Source organism: Leptopilina heterotoma, unplaced genomic scaffold (assembly GCF_015476425.1).
Source record: "Leptopilina heterotoma isolate Lh14 unplaced genomic scaffold, ASM1547642v1 Lhet_24, whole genome shotgun sequence".
Taxonomy (NCBI): Eukaryota; Metazoa; Arthropoda; class Insecta; order Hymenoptera; family Figitidae; genus Leptopilina; species Leptopilina heterotoma.
In genome coordinates, this window is record NW_025110956.1 from 2152944 (window position 1) to 2178141 (window position 25198).

Below are 25198 nucleotides of genomic sequence, written 5' to 3' on the forward strand. Positions count from 1 at the left end.
TAATTTCCAGTGTTTCAAATTTTATTTTCTGAAATAATTATCTTATAGAGCTTACAGGTAATTAGGGTAATTAGTTTTCAAGACTATTCGGGAATAATTTAGTTGGATTCAAATTTTCCGCCATAAAGAGCGGAAGTTGTTAGAAAGTTTCACATCCGTTTGTGTAATTTTTCAACGTTGGTTACACTGCAGTGTTAATTTTGATGACAGCTGCAGTAGTTGCATTTTTGTTCACTTATGCCTGTTATTATTATTTGTTAGAGAAAATAAATGAATGTAAATTAAAAAAGATTGTTGAACGAGAAATAAGTTTACTGTGCAACATAAAAATGAAGCGCGCAAAGTATTGAGTGAGTAAATAAAGTAAACAAAAGTAAATCAAAAACCTAACCTGTACTTTCTTGGAATTATTATCAGTTTCTTGTAAATTCTAACATAAACTATAATATTGATCACTTATGTAGATTATTCTTTCGTTTCGAAAGAATTCTTGATACGTTTTTAACAATTGAAATTTCTGTTTTTTTAATATGCCATCATGAAAGAGAGGTTAGATTTTTCTAGATTATATCTGCATTTCTTTTCCAATTAAAGACTGAAATTATTTCACAGTTAATGACAGAAAGTAAGATTGAAAAGAGAATTAAAACGTAGCTAATGGGTCGGTCAGAAAAGTACGGTCTCAAAATGAGTGAACACGAGTCTGTGTATGGGACAACATTGTCTCAGGAGTCAATGAAAGTCATTGCCGAGAGTATCGGTATTGGCAATTTACCGGATGAAGCGGCAAAAGATTTGGCGGAAGATGTCAGTTACAAATTAAAAGAAATATTACAGGTAAAATAATTCATTTCATTTAAATGCTGTGTTTATTTTGGGCAAATCTATGGAACCAACATTTTCACTTATAAAGATAAAAAAAAGGTTGCCACAGGTCAGGGATTTTTATTAAAATACTGGAAAAAATTGAATTTTGTAAAAATTACAAATAATTGCAAAAATTCAATTATTTTCAAAAGTAATAAAATTCTTATCACAAAATTCAATTATGTTCAAAAATTTTTAAAAATTCTCGTCAAAATTTCAATTATCTTTAAAAATAATAAAATTCTTCTCCAAAGTTCAATTATTTTCAAAAATTTTAATGAAATTCTTGTCAGAATTTCAATTATTTTAAAAACAATTTTAATCGAATTTCTTTCAAAATGTACCTAATTATTCTTAAAAATTTTATTAAAATTTATCAAGAGAATTCAATTATTTAAAAATTTTGTGATAAAATTCTATATGAGAATTCAATTCTAAGAAACATTCAATTATTTAATAAATTATTTATTTTGTATATTAATAAGCATTATAGCTTGAATTTTTAGAAATAATTAAACTTTGAAAAGGTTTCAAATTAAAATCTTTGAAAATCTAAATTTTTTATACTTTTAACTAACAATTTTGTATAGAATTAATTTTTTTGAAAAAGTTTAATTGAAGTTTGTTTTGAAATTATTTATAGTTTTTATTTTCTTATTTAATTGAAGAATTTCTGAATAATCAAAATTTTGTAAAATTGCATTATAAACAAATGGATTTGAAAATTCTCAAGGAACTTTTTCGAAAAATATTAAAAATAATTGAAATTCAGTAGAGAATTTTATTATTTTTTATGAAAATAAATAACTTGCAAACAAAAAATTTTATTAGATTTTTTTTTAAATAATTGAAATACTGTAAAAAAATTTTATTTTTTAGGAGAATAATTTAATTTTTGCAACGAAATTTTATTACATTTATTTAAATAATTGAAATTCTGTAAAGAATTTTATTATTTATGAAAATAATTGGATTTTGGATGAATTTTATTAAAGTAGTGGATTTTGAAAATATTTGAATTTCAGTGAATAATTTCATTATTTGTGAAATGTAATTGAATTCTTGCAAACAATTTTTGAAAATAAATTCCTTTTTCGAGGAATTTATTTAAAATTGTATTAAAAATAATTCAAATTCTATGAAAAATTCTATTTTAATTATGAAAATAATTGAATTTTGGATGAATTTTATTAATTTTTTTTATAAATACAAATTGAATTCTTGTGAAAAATTTTATTAAAATAGTGGATTTTGAAAATATTTGAATTTCAGTGAATAATTTCATTATTTGTGAAATGTAATTGAATTCTTGCAAAAAATTTTTGAAAATAATTACATTTTTCGAGGAATTCATTTAAAATATTAAAAATAATTGAAATTCTATGAACAATTCCATTTTATTTATGAAAATAATTGAATTCTTACTACGAATTTCATAACATTTTTTAAAATAATTGAATTCATGTGAAACATTTTATTACTCGTGAAAATAATTGTAAATATTGTGCATTTACTTTTATTATAATAGAAGTTTCAAACACACAACAAAAAAAATTTAATAAATAACTTTTAATTATTTATTTTTTTTTTTATAAATAAAATTGTTACTTAAAAAACATTATTACATTTTTAATTAGCAATGCAGAATATTAAGTAAAGAATTTTAAAATTTGTTAAGCAGGGAAAATGAAAAATTAGTCAGGAAAAGTTAGAAAATTCTGAAAATGAAATTTTGAAACCACCCTATTATTATTAATTTTATAATTTTTAATATTAAACAAATGAACTATTCAAAAATAAATATTTTTAAAACAGTATAAAAAATTATTTAAATAAAAAAATCGAATTGTTTTGATTTTTTTTCAAAAAATCATGATTTTTATCAGCTCTGATTTAAATCAAATTTTTTCTTAATAATAATTTAATCAACTTTGATTTAAGGAAGAATCCACCAACGTTTACGTCGACAAAATGATATAAAACAGGTTGTTCATTTCATGACCAATATTTTCAATTTTAATTAATGTATTGAAAAACATTGAAAATTGTATTAAAAATAATTGTATTTTTGCAAAGAATTTTACTATTTTTAAAAATAATTGAATTGTTTCGAAGGTTATTTTTAAAATTATAGAAAATAATTGAATTTTTTTGAAAAATATTATTAAAAATTAAGAATAAAATTGAATTATTTCGTGAAATTTTATTGAAAATTAATTATTTTTTTCGAATTGTTTTGTTTTAAGTAGTAAAAATATAAAAGTAATGAATAAAGTTAATTTTTTTAAAAATTGTAAATTAAAAATTTTAAGTTTTAGAAAAAGTAACATTTTGTGTTTTTTTTATATTCAATTGTAATAATCAGTGGCAAAAATACATTTAACAATATTCATAAAATGGAAATATTCATGAGGAAGCAAAGTGTTCATGAAATGAACACGAAAGTTTCAACTTTAACGTTTTGCAACTCGTTTACGCCACTTTCGAAAATTTAATTTTTCTCTGATAAATAGGATGCGGCAAAGTTTATGCGTCACGGAAAACGTCAACGAATGTCAACTCAAGACATTGACCATGCTTTGAAAATAAAAAATATCGAGCCAACGTATGGATTTTTCGCCAAGGATCACATTCCCTTTCGATTTGCGTCCGGCGGCGGTCGTGAGTTGCATTTTGTAGAGGAGAAGGAAATCGACTTGAACGAAGTACTGTCCACTTCGGGTGGTCAAAGTTGGCCCAAATTACCTTTAGAAGTAACCTTAAGATCTCACTGGCTTTGCATAGATGGAATTCAGCCGACAATCCCCGAAAATCCACCTCCTGTCTCGAAAGGTAATTCATTCTTAAATTTCTTTACAATATTACCCCAGTAGAAAATTAATAACAGGGGGTAAAAATGGAAAATTTTAGAAGTTTGTTGTATAGCTTTTTAGATAAAGAATTGAATGGTTTTTGGTTTTTTAAAGTCGGTTCAGTACATTTCAAGAAAAGTTTCTTTCCACTTTCAAAATTGTGTTTTCGAGAAAAAACGCTTTTAAAGTTTTCGTAAAGTATTAATGGTCATAAAAATTGCTATAACTTTTTTCTTTAGTATATTTCTTGAAAAATGTTTTAGGAAAGTAATTTTATAATTTTAAGGAATATTTTAAAACAAAAAAAAAGAAATCGATTTTTTTAAATCCTTGACCAGAAAGTCCCCTCAAGAATTTAAGAAAGTAAAAAAAAATGTTGATAATTTCAGATATTCAAAAACTGGAAAGTGTCGACCCGACTCGGAAGCTGACCAACACGAATCAGAATACAGGAGTCGGAAAACCAGGCGGCGGAGGCAAGAGTCAGAAACTGCGAAACGTGGAGACGGTCCATGTGAAGCAACTGGCAACTCACGAATTGAGTGTCGAGCAGCAGTTGTATTACAAGGAAATAACGGAAGCCTGTGTCGGGTCCGATGAAGCGCGCCGAGCCGAAGCGTTGCAATCGCTCTCCGCCGACCCCGGCCTGCACGAAATGTTGGCCCGAATGTGCACATTCATTGCCGAGGGTGTTCGAGTCAACGTCGTGCAGAACAATCTCGCTATTCTCATTTACCTCATGCGAATGGTCAAAGCGCTGCTCGATAATCAGAGTCTTTATTTAGAAAAATACGTAAGTGAAGCAACTAATGTAATAATAGGAAGAGTGTGTTTTTTTACTGTTTGCTAAATGAGACTTTATTTTAATTTACAGCTCCACGAACTCATTCCGTCGGTCGCCACTTGCATAGTAACGAAGCAACTTTGCATGAGGCCCGAAATGGACAATCATTGGGCGCTGAGGGACTTCGCGTCTCGTTTGATGGCGCAAATCTGTAAAAATTTCAACACCTCGACAAATAACGTCCAGACCAGAGTAACTCGTATGTTTGGTCAAGCCTTGGCGAAAAGCAATCAGGTATGCTTGGAAAAAGAATTCAAATCAGGGTTGCTACAGGTCAGAAAAATCGGGAAATTCAGGGAAAAGTCACAGAATTTTATCAAAAGAATTGGAAAAATATACAATTTCTAGAAATCATTAAAAAACTCTGAGCTTTTTTAACAGAGTTAGAATTGAATTGAATTCTTGAAAAACTATCGAAAAATTATTATTTATAAATTATTTTGCGAATAATTTTCTTTAAAAATTAAATAAATAATTTAATTATATAGAAGTTACGCTTTCAATTTTTATAATTAATATAAACAACTAGAAAATTTTAAGCTCACCAGCACGCGAAACGCAACATTTTGTTTAATAATATTATATAAATTACAAAATTTTTTATTTTTAAATATCAACTTCAATTTTAGAATAATTTCAGATTGAAAATTTAAAGAAAGTCAATTTTAATAAAATTCTGTATCAGAATTGAAATACTTTAAACAACATTTTTACTAAAATCCTTGAAAAAAATTGCAAGATTTCAATAATTTCCATACATATTATGTATAATAAAATATTTCGCAGGAAATCAATTATTTTTAATATAATTTTAATGAAATTTCTCGCAATAATTCAATTTTTATAAAATACTTGAAAACAATTAAATTATTTTCAAAAATTTTGATAAAATTCTATGTAAAAATTTAATTATTTCAAAATTAAGGCAAATTAAACGAAAACATTCGGACAATGAATAAAATATTTATTTACTCCAACGTTTCGAAATCTAAATGATTTCCTCTTCAAAAAAATAATAGTTAAAACATACGATGTCTTCGTATGTTTTAACTATTATTTTTTTGACTCCCTGAAGAGGAAATCATTTAGATTTCGAAACGTTGGAGTAAATAAATATTTTATTCATTGTCCGAATGTTTTCGTTTAATTTGCCTTAATTTATAAAGGATCTCGGATGTTAAAGATTATAAACTAATTAATTATTTCAGATTAAAAATATTACATATTTAGGGTGGCCACATGTCAGTAAAGTCAGGGAAATGCCACAAAAAAAATTTTTTATCATGATATTAAGAAAATTGATTTTTTTTTTACTTATTTCCAAAAATTGCAACTTTGTCGACTTTTCTTCCAAATATTGCAACTAAATATCCCATTTTTTAATATAAAATGCAACTTATTTCGATCTTTATTTATAGTTACAATTTTTGAGAATCAACTTTTAAAGAGTTTTCATTGCTAATTTTGAAAATAATTGAATTATCAAAAATTTTAATAGAAAATTTTTAAATGTAAATTTAAAAATGAAAATTTTTAAATGTAAATTTAAAAATGAAAATTAGCTTCTAATTTTTTAAAATCCAATATTTTCAGTATTTTCAATTACATATTTCCAATAATTCAAATACGTACAAAAAATAATAACATTTTAGAATTATTTTTAACAATTTAGAGAAAAAAATTATGTTCAAAATTTTTTAAATTAAAATTCGTCAAAGACTAATTAGTTTTTTTTAATTAAATATACAAAAATTCAATTATTTTCGAAAAATCTACATATTAAAATATTTTTAAAAACTAATTCATAGAGTTGTTTTATTACAATTTTTTAAGATTCAGGGTACCTTCTAACTAAGTAACTAAAAATTTATAAAATTTTACTTTTTTAGATTTATTACAATTTTGGAGAATTCTTGGTCATATTTATACTTAAAATTCTTCAAAAATTTTTGTATTAGATATTATTTATATTTCTCAAAAATTCAATTATTTTTAGAAGATTTTACCAAATTTTAAATCAGGAAGCGTATAATTTAATTGTAATTTTTAGAAATTAAAAAAATTTAAATTTTACTCATTTTCCGTAAACTTTCACATTTTCCTGTTAAAAGAATTTTGTCAGAGAAATTGTAATTTCTAAATTTGTTTTGCAATAATATTATCATAAAAGTTATTCTTTAAAGTTGAATTAGTAAACATTTGAAGTATTTAGAATAAAAGTGTTATGAATTGTCAAAAAATTAATTTTTTAATTCTACATGAAACGAGATTTAAAAATTCTGTTTTTCTTAGAAAATAAGTTTTTAAAAAAACATATTTTTCAATTTGAAATTAAATTTTTTTAAATTTTGATAAAAATTCTGAAGAAGTTATATTTTTACATTCTCATAAAAAATGTGAATGTCTTGTTTGAAATATTTTTGAAATTAGTTGTATTTTTGAATATATATTTAATTGAAAAATTTTCAAATGATTAAAATTTTACGAAATTGAATTGTAAACAATTGAATTGTAAGAAATATTAGGTAAACTTTCTTTTTCTTTAAATAAATTATTAAATTCTTAAGGAATTTTCTCCAAAATTATTCAAAACAGTAATTGAATTATTGAAAACAATTTTGGATAAGTTACACTAGTAATTTTTAAAAATTATTGAATTGCAAAGGATTAAAAATTGTTTTCAAATCTTAATTCCTATGAAAAAATGATAATAATAATTAAATAGTTATTTACAATAAAAAATTGTTGATATTCCGAATATTTTTACAGTTGAAGATTTTTTAAAAATTAATGCAATACAAACAGTTTTTTGTGTATTTGATTAGTTTTAGAGTGAATTAAAATATTTTTAGAGTCAGGGAAAAAGTCAAATTTGTCTCTGGAAATCAGGGAACCATAAAATAAAATTTCTATGGCAACCCTGAAAATATATTAATAATTATACATAAATATGAATAAAATGTTGATAAATGAAAATAAATAAACAAATTTCAGACACCATTGGCTTCCTTGTATGGCGCAATTGACGGTCTTTGTGAACTAGGACCTGAAGTGGTGAAAGCTTTGGTCATACCTAAAATAAAAACCATTTCAGAGCGAATCGAAGCGAGTATCGACGGCATTGGGCTTTCGACCATCGACAAAAATGCCGCTGGCCATATAAAAACTTTACTAGTTGTACGTAAGAATATAAATATTATCAAAAATGTTCAATTACCATAAATTAAATTTTTATTGGAATTTCTTTGACAGAAATCGGTAGCTCCTGTTTTGAAAACAATTCGGCCACCGCCGGATTTCGTCGAAGACTACAAACAAGATTTCGGCTACCTGGGACCGTCCTTGTGTGCCGCCGTTGCCAAGGCTCGAACGCAACCAACAACCATAGTAACAACCACACCGTCAACCACTGCGTTAACCACAAACCAACAGCAAAATACAATTACCACCGGAAAAACAATTATTCAAACAGGTAATGAAAATATGAATATGACACACATTTAAATAACACACAATTATATAATTGGGAAAATCCACGAAACCGTACGATTTGCCAAAACTTTTTAAATTATACTTTCATATTTTATTTATAGTGTTAGAAATATATTTGTAAAGAACATTTTTTTTTCGAACCATTTTCCTTAGTGCTGAAGGAATAATAATTAAAAAAACTTCCCTGCAATGTGAAACTTTTTAGATGAAACTACACTACACACTCAGAATTGTGTGTAGTGTCTATTTTTAGATTGTATTGTAAATAATTATTGCGCCAAGGATTTATTATTTAATATGAAAATAGAAACGAAGACTACTAGACTTTAAGATAAATTCTCGTCGACTCTTCCAATGCTGATAATTAAAAGAAAATTGTATATTTAATATTTTTTAAATGTGGAGAAAATATTTGTCATGTACAATTAATATCTATTAACACAAATTTTCAGCTCAACATTCTTCAATCTGCGAGTAAATTAAAAATATTCGAAATTTTAGAAAAATGTTAATATTTCGAGACTGAACATAAAAAATTAGTTATTGTTATTATTGTCTTCTCTTTTAATGACAAGGTTTAATACGTTTTAAATTTCGTCGTCGTAAGTTATATACTTATTGAAAAATAAATGGAACTACGTTACCATTGAGGGTACAAAATAAAAAAAATAAGATTGATACCAAATAATTTGAGTAACAGTTTTTAAATAGATATTATTTAGTTTTAGTTGAGAAGTTTGTGCTTTTTAAAAAGAAATTTTCTTTGACGTGTAATTATAATTTTGGCTGATTGAAAATTGAACAATTTTGTCCGATTCCGTTTTAGGCTGGATAAATAATAAAAAAGAAAATCGAAAAAGACACTTAGAGTAAAAAAGTCTTTGACTTGAGCTTATGTATAATTTTCTATATATAGAATAAAATATATAATTCTATAATATAGTATTGAAGATAAAATACAATAAGCTTCTTATTAAAATGACCAAGAAATATATATTATTAAAATATTAAGTCAGAAGTAACAGGAAATCACACGGTTCCGTGGATTTACCCATATACATTGCAAAACACTTCGTGAAACCTAGAGCAAATTTTACCTTTAAAGTTATTAAGTACAAAAGCCATTACTTAAAAAATCTATAAATTATGGTTCGTGTGGCAAACCTAAATATTCGAATAATTAAAATTTTCCGAACTGCTTCCATGCTTAATTGATAAATTAGATATTTTTGATTTTCTATTTTGTTCATTAATTGGTAAAATTTGTCTCAAATCTTTTGTTCCACAATTAAAATTTTATCACTGAAAACTTAATCAATATTAAAATTCTCAATAATATAAATGAATGAAAGTCACTTTTAATGATACATTTTTTTCGTTACATTCATTCGTGACAAAGAAAATATTTTCTTTACATTCTTTCTATTAATTTTGACAATAAAAAGTAAAAATTAAATTTTTTTTAATGGTTACTTAAAGAATGGTCTGACATTTAAATTCCAAAAAACAATTCAATTCAAATAAGTTGTGACCTTTTCTTGGGAACAGTGGTAAATTTTTACATTTTTTTTGCGCTGAGAAAATTTTGATGAGACTGCAGGCTTTTTATGGTTAAAACTAGATTTTTCTGTCTTGGGGCTTGCAGTTCGCAGTAAAAAGCTAGAATCTACTCCCGAAGGATCATGAAAACCCTCAGTCTCAACAAAATTTTCTCAGTGTAAAACTGAATTTTCTTTAAAGTATAAGGTACGAGTTTAAGTCTAAAGCTTAGAAATACCGCGTTTATAATAATAAAGGTTTGATAAAAGGAAAAGAATTTAAAGAAATTTCAAGCTTTCCGCTTCAAAATGCTTATGCTTTCCATTTCGACAATTTATGCTTTCATGAAACTTGCAAATATGCCTTAATTCTACTCTTAAATAAAGGCAAAAATTTTTGTAATTATGCTCTTGAAAATGTTTTTTTATGCTTTAATTATGCTTTGCATTTGAAAATAAGAGGCGCATGAATAAGTGCCAAAAGTCGTTTGCTAAAATTTTCAGTTGTAAGAATCATGTTAAGACATAATTTGCTTTTAATCGAATCTCAATCAGACAAAAATGATGCTTTATAGAATATAAAAATTAAAATTGTTTCGCTAATATATCCGCCCGTTCGTTACCCTTAATTCCCACGTAAGATGGAACCTATAGGAACCGAGTAAGGCATTTTTTTTTAAGAGTAAGATAATTAATTATTTTATGGATCAAAGGATGAGGGGACATGTTGGAGATTCTCGATTACAACTTATCTAAAGTCTTCCTAGAGTCAGTAACTATTAATAATTCAAACAGCTCTAATCGGTCAGCTTGTTTTAAAGCGAAAAGAATACAGTTCGCAAGAGTAAATTGACGTAAGTCCATTTAATCTAACACCAGGTATCCAAACAAAGGATATTTCTCCTAATCCCTCTGATTATCAAGTTTTTCGGTTATTGCAAATTGTATTGCCGAGGATATTGCCAAAGTCTCGAGAGAAAGTATCGAATGTAGAGAGGTAGTTCTTAACCCAAACCTTACATTAATCGAAGGTGAGATAAATGAGATTATTTTCTAAGGGGTGGGGAATTCCTGCTTCTGTCAGAAATACTGGAAAAGGAAATGTGCGCAAAAGTCCAAGAATTATTCTAATAGATGAGAACAAAGCCCTATTAAAGACCCCTATAGCAGCGCATCAAAACCATAGTAGAGCTGCTATCACATGCGTTGTTCTGTTGCAGTCCAAAAGGTCTCTGTGGGCAGGTAACAATTAGTATTAAAATTACAAGAAAAATCGACTAATACACTTAATACTAACCTCTTAACTAACAATATTAACAGCATCAGTCATACTAATAAAATTATGTGCGCTTAGTCGTCAACCCTTGGATGTGACGCTTGGCTTGCGACGTTACACTAGTTTGCACATCTACTTGTTCAATGACTAGAATATTTCCAAGGATAAGGTTTGTGAATATTAAAAAGTGAAAAACAATTTGTTTAGAGCACATTGCAGTATCTAGTCCAAGCCCTGCAACGCCACAATCGAACCGCACAATTATGCTGAATCCTAGCCGAAGCACCGGACCTCCGTCAACTGGTAAATACGTAATTTTGCAGTCTAGGCAAGCTTCAACTTCTGCGGGACTAAGTTCGAATGCGACTACCACACCGCAGCAAGCTACACCACAACCCCAGCAACAGCAGCAGCAACAAGTGAAAATTACTCAAGGAACTCCTGTTCAACAAAAACCGCATTTATCTTCTCCTGCAACCAAATTGGTCGTCGTTTGTATGCCTGGCACCAGTCACAATGTCACGTCAACCGTAACTCAGGTACTAACTCAGGTCACTTCGTAATTATTCATTTTTTCCACTTAAATTCCAAGTTGAATATTGAAAAGGACATATAAATAAGAACAAGTTAATAAATATTTTTTCCTTGCTTTGCAGGCGGCGCTGACATCAAAATCGCAAGTTTTTGTCGCTTCAAATGTCGAGCAAACTCACAATCCAATGGATGATCATTCTTTTCAATAATAGAGGTTATACTGTGCACGACTATGATAAATATTACAAAATTATAAATTGTTTAGATTCGAAATTTTTTAGTTCATGTTTATTTTTGGTCACTGAAGTGACGAAACGAATTCTTTGTACAAAATTCTATTGTTCTACTATATAGTAATAAAAATTATCGTCTGTCCTTTTTTTGTAAATACATTAAAATAAGAAATCGTCTAAAAAAGTTAAGTTTTTCATAATAATGATAGTAATTATAAGATATATATAAAACTGATATTTAGTACAATTTCTATAAGTCTTTTGTAAGAATTTTGCAAATCAATGTAAAAGTCAAGCACAATTTTCATTGTGTGAAATCATTTTTATAAATTTCGTTTATTAAATAAGCGACATAAGAAAGGACTTGTGAAATATATCTTTTTGAAGAGAGAAAAAATATATATTAATTTTTAGAATTTTAAATATTGTATTTCAGTATCCCTTTTACTTTAAAAGTCTCTTTTTCATTATTTTTATTTAGGTTTGATTTTTCGATTACGCGAGCAACAAAAACATAAGAAAATCGTTGTAAACATATTGTCTTTTTGACAGAAAAAAATTATTGTAAAAAGGAAAACAATAGTAAAATTAAATGCTCAAAAGCATTGAGTGGCATTGAGCACAGTAATGTCAAATGGAGAAAGAGAATTTAAACCAAATGTTTCGAAAATTAGATTTACGGATGAAAGTAAGTTTCGGAAATTTAAATTTGTTTAAATAATAAAGTGAAATATGGGAAAATTTACATTCTATGATTCGCTTATAGTTACGGAATCTAATCAAAACTCTGACAGAAGATCCAGGCGCTTACTGCATGGATTGAAAATAAAAAAGCACACTACGATATTTGCTTCGATGTGTCCCGATGAAATTTTGGACTATTATGATGATTATGAGACAAGAACTTATTTTACTACTTTAATGTTGGGCGATGTTTCAGGTTCGTTTGTAGTTTTTGAATTTTTTGAACCAGCTTTCTAATTGTTATTGATATTGTTATTTAATGAAGGTTTCACTGATTTGACGGAAAAATATACGAAATTCGGAAAAGGGGGACCATCGAAGTTGACTGAAATATTGAACACCTATATTGGCTCCATGGTACAAGAAATCCTTTCTCGTCGTGGCGATGTGTTGAAATTTTCCGGAGATGCTTTAATAGTAATGTGGAAATTACAGGAAGGAATGTCAATGCAGGACATTGCTGTCGAAGCAATGCAAACTGCCTGTGTCATTCAGAAGCATTTTGGAACCTTCGAAACTGACGTAGGAGTCACCCTTAAAGGTTTCATGAAAACCAAATTATATTTATTTTCACATAATTAACATTAACTTTTTCAATTTAAAATTTCATCTATTTGTTTACTGTAAATAATTTATTAATGTTTTATATATTAAAAATTATTCATTCAGTGAAGTTAGCAATTGCTTCGGGAAAAACGAGTTTCACGTCAATTGGAAACGCTAAATTATCCTCTTATTATATAATTACGGGAAAGCCAGTTTGGGATGTGAAATACGCTGAAACCTTGTGCAGGTATTTACGCTGAATAAAATTTGAAAAGTAAAATAATATTATTCGAAATAAAAGGAATTTATCAATCTTCCAAGTCAAAAAAATAAAAAAACAACTTTTAACGTTTCGACAGCTCAGCTGTCCTCTTCAGAAACTGAAAATATTTATTAACAATTAGAAAATAATAAAAAATACAAAAAAATTACAAAATAAAATTTTACAAAAAAAAATTACCGAAAGTAAGAATTGTTAAATTAATAAAATAATATTAATCGTAACACTAGATAATAGATACCTTGTAAAAAATCCTAAGATGTACTTAAAATTTGCTGAGATCTCCTACTCAGGTGTTTTTGGGGTCGCTGATTGCGAATCTGAAGTCAAATAAAAAAATGTTTGAACTTAGGAACGAATATAAATCCATCAGAGGCGCATGATTATTTCCCAAAAGTCATTTGACCGGACCGTCATTTTACCGAATTACATTTATCCGAACTGTTATTTTAACGAAATGTCACTTTTGCGAATCGCCATTTTTACGAATTGTCATTTATGCGAACTGACATTTTTTCGAATTGTAATTATTACGAAATGTCATTTTTACAAAATGTCACTTTTGTGAGTCAACATTTTTACGAATTGTCACTTTTGCGAAAAGTCATTTTTGCGAAATATCATTTTTACGAATTATCATTTATGCGAACTGTCATTTTTTCGAATTGTCATTTTTACGAAATGTCACTGTTACGAATTGTCATTTTTGCGAAAATTGCTATAGTAAATCTATATTATGCATACAAATTTACTATAGCAATTTTCGCAAAAATGAGAATTCAATTCGCAACAGTGACATTTCGTAAAAATGACAATTCGAAAAAATGTCAGTTCGCATAAATGACAATTCGCAAAAATGAATTTTCGCAAAAGTGACAATTCGAAAAAATAACTTTTCGCAAAAGTGTCAATTCGTAAAAATGTCGATTCGTAAAAGTGACAATTCGTAAAAATGTCGATTCGTAATAGTGACATTTCGTTAAAATAACAGTTCGGATAAATGCAATTCGGTCAAATGACATTTGGGGATTAATCATGCGCTTCATCCATCAAAGGGATTTAGCTCCACGTGGTAAACTATTAGGTCTTTTTTTAATAAAAATTATCCCCCACAGCACCGAAACTTTCCTTAAAATTTATTAAATATTTATTTGCAATGTTCGGAATATGTAATTTTGCAATGTTTATTGAAAATTGTGTAAAGATTTAAATGTCCCGATTAAATAAATGTTTAGCGCGAAACTTTCCTGAACATTTTCACACTAAACATTTATTTAATCGGGACATGTAAATCTTTACACAATTTTCACTAAACTTTTCAGTTAAATATGCCGAATATTGCAAGTAAATATTTAATACATTTTTAGGAAAGTTTCGGTGCTGTGGGGCATGCTACCAGAACTATTGTGCGTACCTACCAAAATTCTCAAGCGTTCCATTCTCTTCCCAGTGGGCATACACTTGTTCAAAAGACGTCCTAAGGATGTCTTTTTTGGACGTCCTACTGGTTTCAAGTGGAGTAACTATAAAGAACTGCATTTGCAAGAGAAGAACAGAAATATGTTCGCCTTGTTCTTACTAATGGTAATTATTAGTTACTCCACTTGAAATTAGGACCCTTGCCGGATCTAGGTAAATGATCTTAGCTAAAGGTAAGATTTCGCCTTTCCGGCCTATTCACGTGGGGCACTGAATCTGAATTCTTTGATTCCATTCTTACAGTTTGTTGGTTTTGGTCCACCCTGAATTTACAACCAACTTGATTTTACCTTATACATCCTATCAGCCACTCGATGGAGGATCGCATACAGTTGTATGTTAAGTGTTACTGAGGGTCTAAAAATCCTATATGTAAAAGGATCTTATGTATCCTCACAGGAATTCATATATTAAAAAGCTTCTTACATCGTAACTTGAGAAGGGTTCTTATGTTGAAAGTTATATTGGAACATTTCTCTTTATTGTTAGAGGTGGAGATATTATAGTAGCTCCAAGTTGTTGGAAATGGGCCAATACTGCAGATTATATTTACACAAAATTACCGGATGGAATTCATATTCTCATTTTGGCCTGTCCTGTTTTATATGAAAGTGGCAGCAAACAGGAGTTTGAAGATACAACTGGTATGGTTATTGAGGAAGTAGCGTTTTTATTGATTTGGTAATTATGTGTATTAAAGTATACGATTTAATTATTTCACAGCATCGGAATCCGAACATGAAGAATATCTCAGACGTGTAGACTCTCAAAGATTTGAATACAATTCAGATTTTATATCAAGATATATGAGCATCGACAGTCAATATCTGACTCCTTTAGACCAAATTGATTATCGGCGTATGTAAAACTATACTTTTTGCATGTTCTAGAATGCTTTAAGTAGTTTTTAATTTTAAGCAGTTCAATATTTTTCAAGTTCGTCCAAAGTTGATAAAAGTGACAAAAGATTGTTTGAAAAATGCACTGAGCAGTTACATTCCCAGACCAGTCGTTCGATCAGTCGAACTGGATGAACCAATGGAATATTTAACCGAAATGAGACAAGTGGTTATAGTGTTTGTTAACGTAATTACGAAAAATGCCAATAAAATGCGACTAATTCGTCTGGTCAATCATACGTACACTTTAGTTTGTGAGTACGTATACCAATTAAAAAGGAGTTTTTTTTGACACTCTTTATTCTTTTAACTGCTTTCATTTTATTTTTAATTTTATAAATAATTTTTTTCATATACGACTTAGAATCGTGAGTGAAATGCAAGGTTGCGTAAACAAAACTTCTCTTTTCGACAAGGATTTAATGTTCCTGTGCATTTTTGGATTGCGAGGAGACAAACACGAATTGGAATCTCAAATTGGTTTACGTTGTGCTTCCAAAATACGTCAGAGTCTGATTGAATTGCGAAATATTGAATCGGTCTCAGTTGGAGTGACGACTGGAATCACATACTGTGGAGTGGTTGGTCATATTTTGAGAAGAGAGTACACCGTGATTGGTATGGCTGTTAATAAAGCAGCCAGGCTTATGTGCGCTTACACTGACAAAGTAATTTCATTAAATTTTAATATTAAATATTAATATATTTCTTATAATGATTAAGTTATAAATTTTGCCTTTTTTTGTCCTTTATTATTAACCATTTGGGCATAGAAGTTACAGAAACAGCAAAAATGTCGACAAAACTTGAATACAATCCTAATCTTGTGTTGATGTAATAATTAGTGAGATTTGAAGTTAATTTCACTAAAAACTTCTTATATTTAATTAAATTTATTGAGGAGTTTGAATTGTTCGAATGAATTGATAGGTTGTTTGCGACAGAGACAGTTTTCTTCATTCGCACTTAGAGGCCAAACATTTTGTTTTGCAAGAAGTAAAACAACTCAAAGGCATAACAAATATTGGTCCTGTTTATGAATTTCTGGAACAAGCTCAGTGAGTTATCAGATTATTAAAAATATTATGTTTTTTGTCTATTTTTTGCAAATTATTTTACAAAATGTGATTTGCTGACTAAATAACGACTTAATGTTTATGCCTTTGAAATTATTACGCTTCTATATTAATGAAATAATTTAGAGAATCTGGATCACGATTCATACCAAGTAAGTATCCACTCCTTGGAAGAGACGACGAATTAAAAGTTTTTGAAAAATTGCTTCAAAATTTACTTCAGTCACACAATGAAAGAAGTCAAAATAAAAGCACAAGACTGAATAAAAGTGTTTTAATAATAAGGTGAGTATTTTTATATCTCTATAATAATAATTATAGTGTATAACATAAATTGTTTGTTCTACAGAGGTGTGTCTAGAATAGGAAAAACGAGATTAATGAACGAATTTACCCAACTAGTTCCAACGAACACTTCCTTTAACTTCATATCTCTAGGGTCGAATGATAGCAAGGTATAGTAATTTCTATTGGTTCTTAAATACTTTCATACGTTCTTTTCTTTTTCAGAATTTAAATTGAGTTATTTTCAATTAATTCGGCTTTTTTCTATCTTCTTTAGATTCCGTTCAGACTTGTGTATTTAATATTCTCTGCTCCATTGGGAATCACCGAAAATTCATCAGTGAAGGATCGAACGAGTAAATTGCTTCATAATTTGATGAATTTTCAAGAACCTGAGTATCTCTGCGTTCTCAATGAGCCATTTAAGGTTGATTTTAAAATAAGTACAGAATACGGAGAATTAGAAAGAAAAGAAAAACAACGATTTCTAAGAAAAGTTTTAGTTATTCTAATGTATACTTGTTTCGAAAAATTGTCCGTTATTTTTATTGATGATATCGAATACGCCGACAGAGAATCCATTTCATTATTAAATACCTTAATGAAGTTGGATTTGATTTTATTTGTGATCGGCTCTGGGCAAAAGAACACGAATACTTATTCCTTTCATAAGGACGTCATCGAAAGAACACAGGTTCAAAATTTCATATGAAAACTATAATATTAAAGCTGGAAGATAAGCTAACAATCTCTCCCGAATCAATTTCTCACTTTGGTTTCTTAATTTCATGTATCGACAGTACAACAATCCTAATACATAAAACCTGCTTTTTCTGAAAAATATTTTCGAAATCAGTTAATAATTTCAAAATTAGTAAAGAATTCAGAAAAAATTATTGTTTTAGACGATTGATCTGCTCGGTGTGAAGAGATGGTTTCATACAGGCCTAGCTTGTCAGTTTCTGAATTGCCAAGCTATTCCCGCTGAACTGGAAAAGTAAGTCGCAAAAACATGTAATTTTTGTATCCTTCCTTTGCGAAAATATTTTTTAAACAAATATTTTAAAAATTATATTTTAGAACAATTCAACAAAAAAGTTTGGGTAATCCCGGATGGATAGAAAGTTATCTTATTAGTTTAAAACAGTCAGATGGATTGTGCATAAAAAGTGTATCTAAAACTGAAGTTATAAAAATGGGTCTAGTGTTTCCTCCAAAGGAAATGCTTATCAGGTTTGTCAATCAAAAATCTCTAAAATCGACTGTTTTGGACTTCCATTAAATGTAATGTAATAGTAAATAATAATTTGCGTGCGTTGATTTTTGAGAGGATGGACCAAAATGTCCATTTACGAATGGAGTATGCCCAAAAATTGTTTATAAATAAATAAATAAAGCAAAATTGTATCTAATTACAATAAATATTAAATGAATAGACAAATACTTGAAGATGCTACAATACCGATAATCATGCATAAAAATAAAATGAATCCATGGAAAATGTACGGCTCCAGTTTTAAGGCAATTTGTTTTTTACTATTATAAACATCTTTTCCCACAGCTCTCTTAATTAAGCGTAAATGTCTTTTATTTTAGGAAAGTGATTTGGAAGTTGAGAAGAAAAAATTAGAAATAGATAATGAAAAATTAATTACAGTTTGTGTCTTAACGGAAAAATTTGTCACTGAAGATTTGGGCACCGAAGTAACAATAGACGGTAACTTTTTTCAATGAATGTATATGTATGTAATTCCATTAATTGTGTTTTAAGAACATTATAAGAAATATCGAATTTTACTACAGTCATAATCCTGAAGCTTTTTGACTCATTGAGTCCACTCGATCAACTTCTTCTGAAATGTGCTGCTGTCTTGGGAGAAACTATCGACCGAAAAATGATGGAAAGTTTAATGCAGGGCATAGCTCAAAAAGAAATTGCAAACAGTAAGAATGTGAACTTTGTGCAACGTTATATTATATTAATTAAAAATTATTAATTGCTGCAGAAATTTTGAATTTTAGAAACATAATTATTCTTTATTGTAGCTGTTGCAAAATTATTCGAAATGAGATTATTGGGGTGTGCTGTTGGCGATTTTAACCGCAGTCCCGGACCGTTGATTTTTTTTAAAACTTTGCAAGGTTCAATTTTTGATATTGAAATTCGATGTGGTTGCTCTGGATTTGAAATTGACGGTTGTAAAACAAGATTAAAATTAGTTAAAATAGAAGTTTATTAAATTAAATTTTTCAAGACTAATTTAATATTAAATTATTTTACCAGAGTCTTTGGCAGATTTTCCAAAATATGCCTCGTGTCGATTGATGCGGTTCAAAATGACTCTACTTCGAGAGACAACTTACAAGTAATGCAAACTGATTATTTAAATTTAGTAGCCAATAAAAAAAAATGTATACTTATAATTCAATGTAGGCTTCTCACTGAAAATCAAAAAGTCGAATTCCACAGTAAGGCATTAAAGTATCTTCAGAGAACAACAAGACGTTGTGTTTCATGTGGTGAAGGCAGGTTTGCGAAACTGTTGGGTACAACGACAGTGGAGGAGACAATTCCAAGAGACACATTAGACGTCATTGATCACCTGCTGGAAACTCAGTCTTATTCTCGTAGTTCCTCAAAAGCACTTCATGATAATACTAGTAAGACTAACAATTAGCAATGTCTTTGTCTTAAAATTCCAATATTATTAAATTTTTCTTTTTTCCATGTTCCTCAGAACGACGATCAACAATGACGAAGAAATTGGCAACGTCTTGTTTAACTATTTGTAAATCAGTCGAAAAAGTCCCAACTAGAACTTTTTCTCAAATGGACTTTAGTAATTGTCAATGCAACATGATTCTTTTAACAGTTTATTCACAAATGGTGGACCACTGTCAAGGAATGGGTAAAAGAAACTAAAATCATTAACAAACTAAAGAGTTTGTTTAAATAATAATTTCAAATAATTTATCACATTTTAATACATATAAATGAATTGATGTAATTTGTGGTACACGTCTTTGATCTTTTTTTCTTTCAAATAGGTATGAAAAGTAAATTATTATCAGCAATTCTTGAATTTACTGTCGTCTGTATATCCACTTGCAATATACCTCAAGCCCGAAAGTTGGTTAATGAAGGAGAATTAATTTTAGAACAGGTATTGGAGTGAAATTATCCTAAACGACATGCATTTATTCTTAAATGGTTATTTTAGAGAAATATTGTTCTTCTAGATGAATGGAACAATAAAAGATGATTTAATAACTCTTCCGTTCTTAAAAGGAAAGATTTATACATTGCAAGGAAGATGTTTTCTTGAAAGTGGACTTCTAACAGAGGCGGAAAATTGTTTCAACTTGGCAGCAAAGACAATGGGATATTATTTTCCCAAAAGTCAAATTATGATTAAAATAAAAATGTCAGTTATGCTTAAAAAGTTAAAGAGAATGTTGACATGGCTCAGGCCGTGTAAAGTGGGAATTTTAGATGGCATTGCTGCTGATTATGTCGATCAATTCGCCCATTGTTTAGCTCAAATGTTTACTATATTCAGGGTACAATTTTAAAAAGAAGTTTTATATTAATTTTATTATTAATTGGATGGCATTAAGTTATTGTAAAGTTTATTTTTTAGTTGAAAGGAATGTTTATTCATGCACATTTGGCAGCAATTTGGGGATTAATAGTGGCCCTTGAATCCAGCAAAGATTTTCTCGTTCTCTGCACAGCTTATGCCAATATGATGGTCACAGCTAATTATATCGATCTGGGGTTTGATCAATTTTATAAATACTCTCATTTTTTGTTAATTTTATACTATTTACAGGGCACTAGAAAAGAAATTAGTTTTACTTTTGGTTGAATTTTTTTCAAGCGCCCCTTTGATATTTGCGAAGCTGCTAACAATTTTTAAATAATTTCTCAAATTACAGAAATATTATTTCACATTTGGAAAATGATGGCTTGAGAATTTGCAGTCAAAGGAAAGATGCATTGGAATTGCAAGAATTAAAAGCAGTGGGCGAACTATATTCGGGAATATTCTCCTCCCGATGGTTGCGTGGAATGACTTTGAAATCCTGCAATTTAGGATTTATCGGAAATAGAATTGCGTCAACCGTCCGATCAACTGTTCTGCAATTGACAATTTTACCCAGACTTATTCACGTCATGTTGGTGACTTGTCGAACCGATGAAGCTATTTACTTATTAAACGAAATGGGTAATTAAATGTAGGCATCACAGGAGGTGCATGATTATTCCCCAAATGTCATTTGACCAAACTGCGTCATTTGACCGAATTGCATTTATCCAAACTATTATTTTAACGAAATGTCACTTTTGCGAAACGCCATTTTTACGAATTGTCACTTTTGCGAAATATCATTTTTACGAATAGTTATTGCTCCGAAATGTCATTTTTTCAAATTGTCATTTTTACGAAATGTCTTCTTCTTCTTAAATGACTTTAGGCACTGCCAACTGTCAGAACAATTTTACGAAATATCACTGTTGCGAATTGTCATTTTTGCGAAAATTGCTACAGTAAATCTATATATGCATACAAGTTTACTTGCAATTTTCGCAAAAATGACAATTCGCAACAGTGACAATTCGTAAAAATGACAATTCGTGAAAATGACAATTCAAAAAGATGGCAGTTCGCATAAATGACAATTCGCAAAAGTGACAATTCGCAAAAATGATATTTCGCGAAAATGACGTTTCGAACCAATAACGATTCGTTAAAATGACTTTTCGCAAATGCGTCAATTCGTAAAAATGTCGATTCGCAAAAGTGACATTTCGTTAAAATAACTGTTCCTGACGAATTTCTTTAACTGTAAAATTATTCGAAAACAACAAAAGCTTCTTTTAAAAATAAATATTTAATCATTATTGTTATTTTTCCATAGGAATTAAGATAATTGTAACTTCATCAAAATTATTTTCATCATTTTAATTTAATTAACATTTTCTAGAATTTTTAACTGAATTTTTCTTTAAATCAATTATTTATGTACAATTCTAAAAAAAAGTTCTGAGAATTTCCAAGTGTATTTGTTTACAATTTAGTTTAACGAAATTTCATCGACTATTTGGAAATTCTTCAATTAAATATATATTTGAAAATAAAAACTTCAAATTATTTCAATTAAACTTTTTGAAAAAATTAATTCTACAGAATTATTAAGTAAAAATATGATAAATTCAGATTTTCAAAGATTTCAATTTGAAACTTTTTCAAAATTCAATTATTTCTAAAAATTCACGCTATAATGCTTTTAATATTCAATTATAATTGAAAATTTTAACTAAAATCCATTGTTAAATGGATATTGAATGTAATTGTATTTAGGAAAACTCAATTCATTTTTGCAAATAATTGAAATTTTGCCAAGAATTTTATTAAAATTTTGGAAAATAATTGAATTTTGAAGAAGAATTTTATTATTTATAAAGAGAATTGAAATTTTGACTCGAGAATTTCTTAAAATTTTTTATATAATTGAATTTCTGCTAAGAATTTTATTATTTTTGAAAATAATTGAATTTTTGCAATTATTTGAAACTTCTCTAAAATTAAATTTTTTTTAGTGTTTTTAATTAAAATTCCTCGATAAATTCATTATTTTTAATAATTAATTAAATATTTATATTAAAAAATTTAACTAATTTCAGAATTATTTAAATTTTGAGAATTTTTTCAAAAATGCAAGATTTTTAGAATTTCTAATGAAATTCATTCAAAATGGAAATTTTACAAAATTCAAAATTAAAATCTTTTCAAGTTCATCTTATTTATGAAAATTGTAAACGAAATTATTTTAAAATTCAATTAATTTTGAAATGTGTAAATAAAATTTTATTTATTATTCATTAAATAATTTCTAAGTTATAATTTATTATGATAGTTCTTCAAGAATTAAGATATTTAAAAAGAAATTATTGTCAGAAATGGAAAAAATTGAAGGTTTTGTATTAGAATTTTTGTTTTTCTAGAAAAAACTATTAATAATAATATTTTAATTATTTCAATGTTAATTCATTATTTTTCTAAAGGTCTGCATTCTCTTTAATGAACCATTTTATGATTACACTTTGAAAAAGGTTTCAAAAAAAGAAAAACTTGTTTATTTTTTATTAGAAAAAGATGAAAAACGGGACAAATCAGCAAAAAAGGGGACAAAATTGAAATAAGGGGACAAAAAGGGAAAAGGGGACCAACTGTGATGTCTGTAAATGTTAAACTATTAGTATTTTATTTCCTGCAATTAAAATGAATTATCCACTCTTTCAGAAATGATTTCGAATATTGACATGGACAAATCGGGTAAAACTTGGTATTATGCACTTTGTGTTGATGTTCTTTTGGAAACCAGTATATCAGTCATTCCATTTTATAAGTGCGAACAATTTTTCCAAGAAGAAAGTGACACTATGTTAAATCTGCGAGATGCAGAGGCAGAAAGAAGATTCTTCACTTGCATGTGGCTTTGGTTTGTCCATTTACATTGAGCATAAAATTAAATTGTTTACATATTTTTTTGTTAAATAATAACTCGAAAGGTACGTGCGAGGAGGCGATTGGGAGATTGCAACAGTTTGGAAAAATAGAAGAGTAGCTAACACTGAAGTCGTAATGGATGGACACACAATTTCATCAGCCATTACAATTTTAAAAAGAGTTGAAGGCTTGCTAATACTCTACGGTAAATTTCTGACAATTTAGTTGAAACAAATTCATCAGACTAAAACTAACAAACGAAATTTCTTTCTTTCTAGTAAATAAAGTTGATAACAGAAATGCCGAAGCGGCAGCTGAAACTCTCCAAGAGATACGAGAATTGTTTAAATTTCTTAAGAAACTGCAGAAAATTATAAAAGTCCTTTGTTGCAGGTTAATGAGAATTTGCATTAAAAAAATGATTAATTATAAATATTAAAAATTATAAACAATTAAAATCCCAAAAATCGGCCTCGAGGGATGTCTTAAAAATTTATTCCCCTTTAATTTAAAACAAAGAACACTCAAATCGGTTAAAAATTGTAAGCTGTAGACATTTTTTAATAGTAAATTGTAAAAAAAATTCCACTGTGAGCCGGTGCACTGCAGAAGTAAATGCTTAATTTGACCAGTTAAAAGTTCTTGCCCACGTTTTGACCTATACATTTTTTTTTAGGAAAAGACCTCACCTTTATGAAAAACACATAATATAAGAAATAATTAAATCATATAAAGTTCTATTTCCCTTTTGACAGATACTATTTAATGAGAGCATACTACTTCATGGTTCGTTTTCAAATAAAAAAAAGTTTTAATCTTTTAAAGAAAACTAAAAAATTGGCCAATAAATATCAATTGCTTTTGATATACAAATGGGCCGATCACAACGAAAAGGTAATTAATAAAAGGCCTAATTAAATAAAATTTAGTAAAAATGGAGTACAACACTTGTAATTTTAATTATTTTTAAAGTTTATCAAGATCGATTATTTTCTACAAAAAATGAAACATTAGTTTATATTATATTTCTAACTAATAAAGTAGTAATTATAATTTGTTTAAGGCATGGGCTGGATCCTTGAGTGAAGTTCAAAGAGATTCTTGGATGGACAGACGAATCTCGGGATCATTTACACTTTTACCTAATGCCAATGCAAAGGATACAGTGCTACCCTACACTTTACCAATACCAAAATTTATGCAATAAAAATTTTATCCATTCAAAGAAAAAATAGATGGAAATAAGACAAAAATCTTTTTGACAGAAAAGATAAAAATTTTATATTCTTTTAGTTTTGTGACTATTAGAAAAAGTTATATTTCAATAAATATTATTTTATTTATATAATAATAATCGTAGTTTAAAAAATAAAAGTTTAGCTTTGAAGTCTGTAATTATATTTTTAAAATCTACCTGAGATTTTTATAAGAATTTGAGGAAAGTGTAACTTTTAAACAAAGACGTTTGTAGTAAAAATTCTTTTAAAAAATAAAATTTCTAGCTAAATTCTCACATTTTTTTCTTTTCTCCAATTAGTAGAAAATCTGGTTAAATGTAATTTATTAAACAAAATCTAACCAACTTAATAGGATGAAATTTTGAAAAAATATTGTTTGTATTAAAAAATACTAACAGAATATAAATCAGACAATAATTCCATTCCATATTTTTTATTTTCATGACTTTTTTATAATTTCCATCAAAAATGTCTACTGCTTTCTTATTCTGCAAATTCTA

The 25198-nt window shown here is 27.9% G+C and overlaps 2 protein-coding genes across 2 annotated transcripts; both read left to right on the plus strand.

Moving 5' to 3' along the window:
- Positions 1-180: 180 nt before the first annotated feature.
- Positions 181-12059, plus strand: LOC122503029 (transcription initiation factor TFIID subunit 6). Its single transcript, XM_043613427.1, has 9 exons — positions 181-350; positions 613-837; positions 3381-3699; positions 4109-4512; positions 4594-4797; positions 7558-7740; positions 7816-8035; positions 11077-11408; positions 11526-12059. The coding sequence occupies exons 2-9, from the start codon at positions 658-660 to the stop codon at positions 11610-11612; spliced, it is 1929 nt and encodes a 642-aa protein (XP_043469362.1). The 5' UTR covers positions 181-350; positions 613-657; the 3' UTR covers positions 11613-12059.
- Positions 12060-12167: 108 nt separating this feature from the next.
- On the plus strand, positions 12168-23896 carry LOC122502991 (adenylate cyclase type 10-like). The gene is made up of 26 exons (XM_043613368.1): positions 12168-12576; positions 12646-12921; positions 13050-13173; positions 15175-15329; positions 15409-15543; positions 15590-15842; positions 15949-16252; positions 16515-16642; positions 16787-16945; positions 17010-17115; positions 17223-17648; positions 17851-17942; positions 18026-18178; positions 18382-18466; positions 18542-18662; positions 18749-18889; positions 18992-19141; positions 19230-19311; positions 19380-19606; positions 19684-19854; positions 19994-20109; positions 20186-20506; positions 20587-20723; positions 20885-21174; positions 23254-23452; positions 23523-23896. The coding sequence occupies exons 1-26, from the start codon at positions 12369-12371 to the stop codon at positions 23683-23685; spliced, it is 4722 nt and encodes a 1573-aa protein (XP_043469303.1). The 5' UTR covers positions 12168-12368; the 3' UTR covers positions 23686-23896.
- The last annotated feature ends 1302 nt before the right edge of the window (positions 23897-25198 follow it).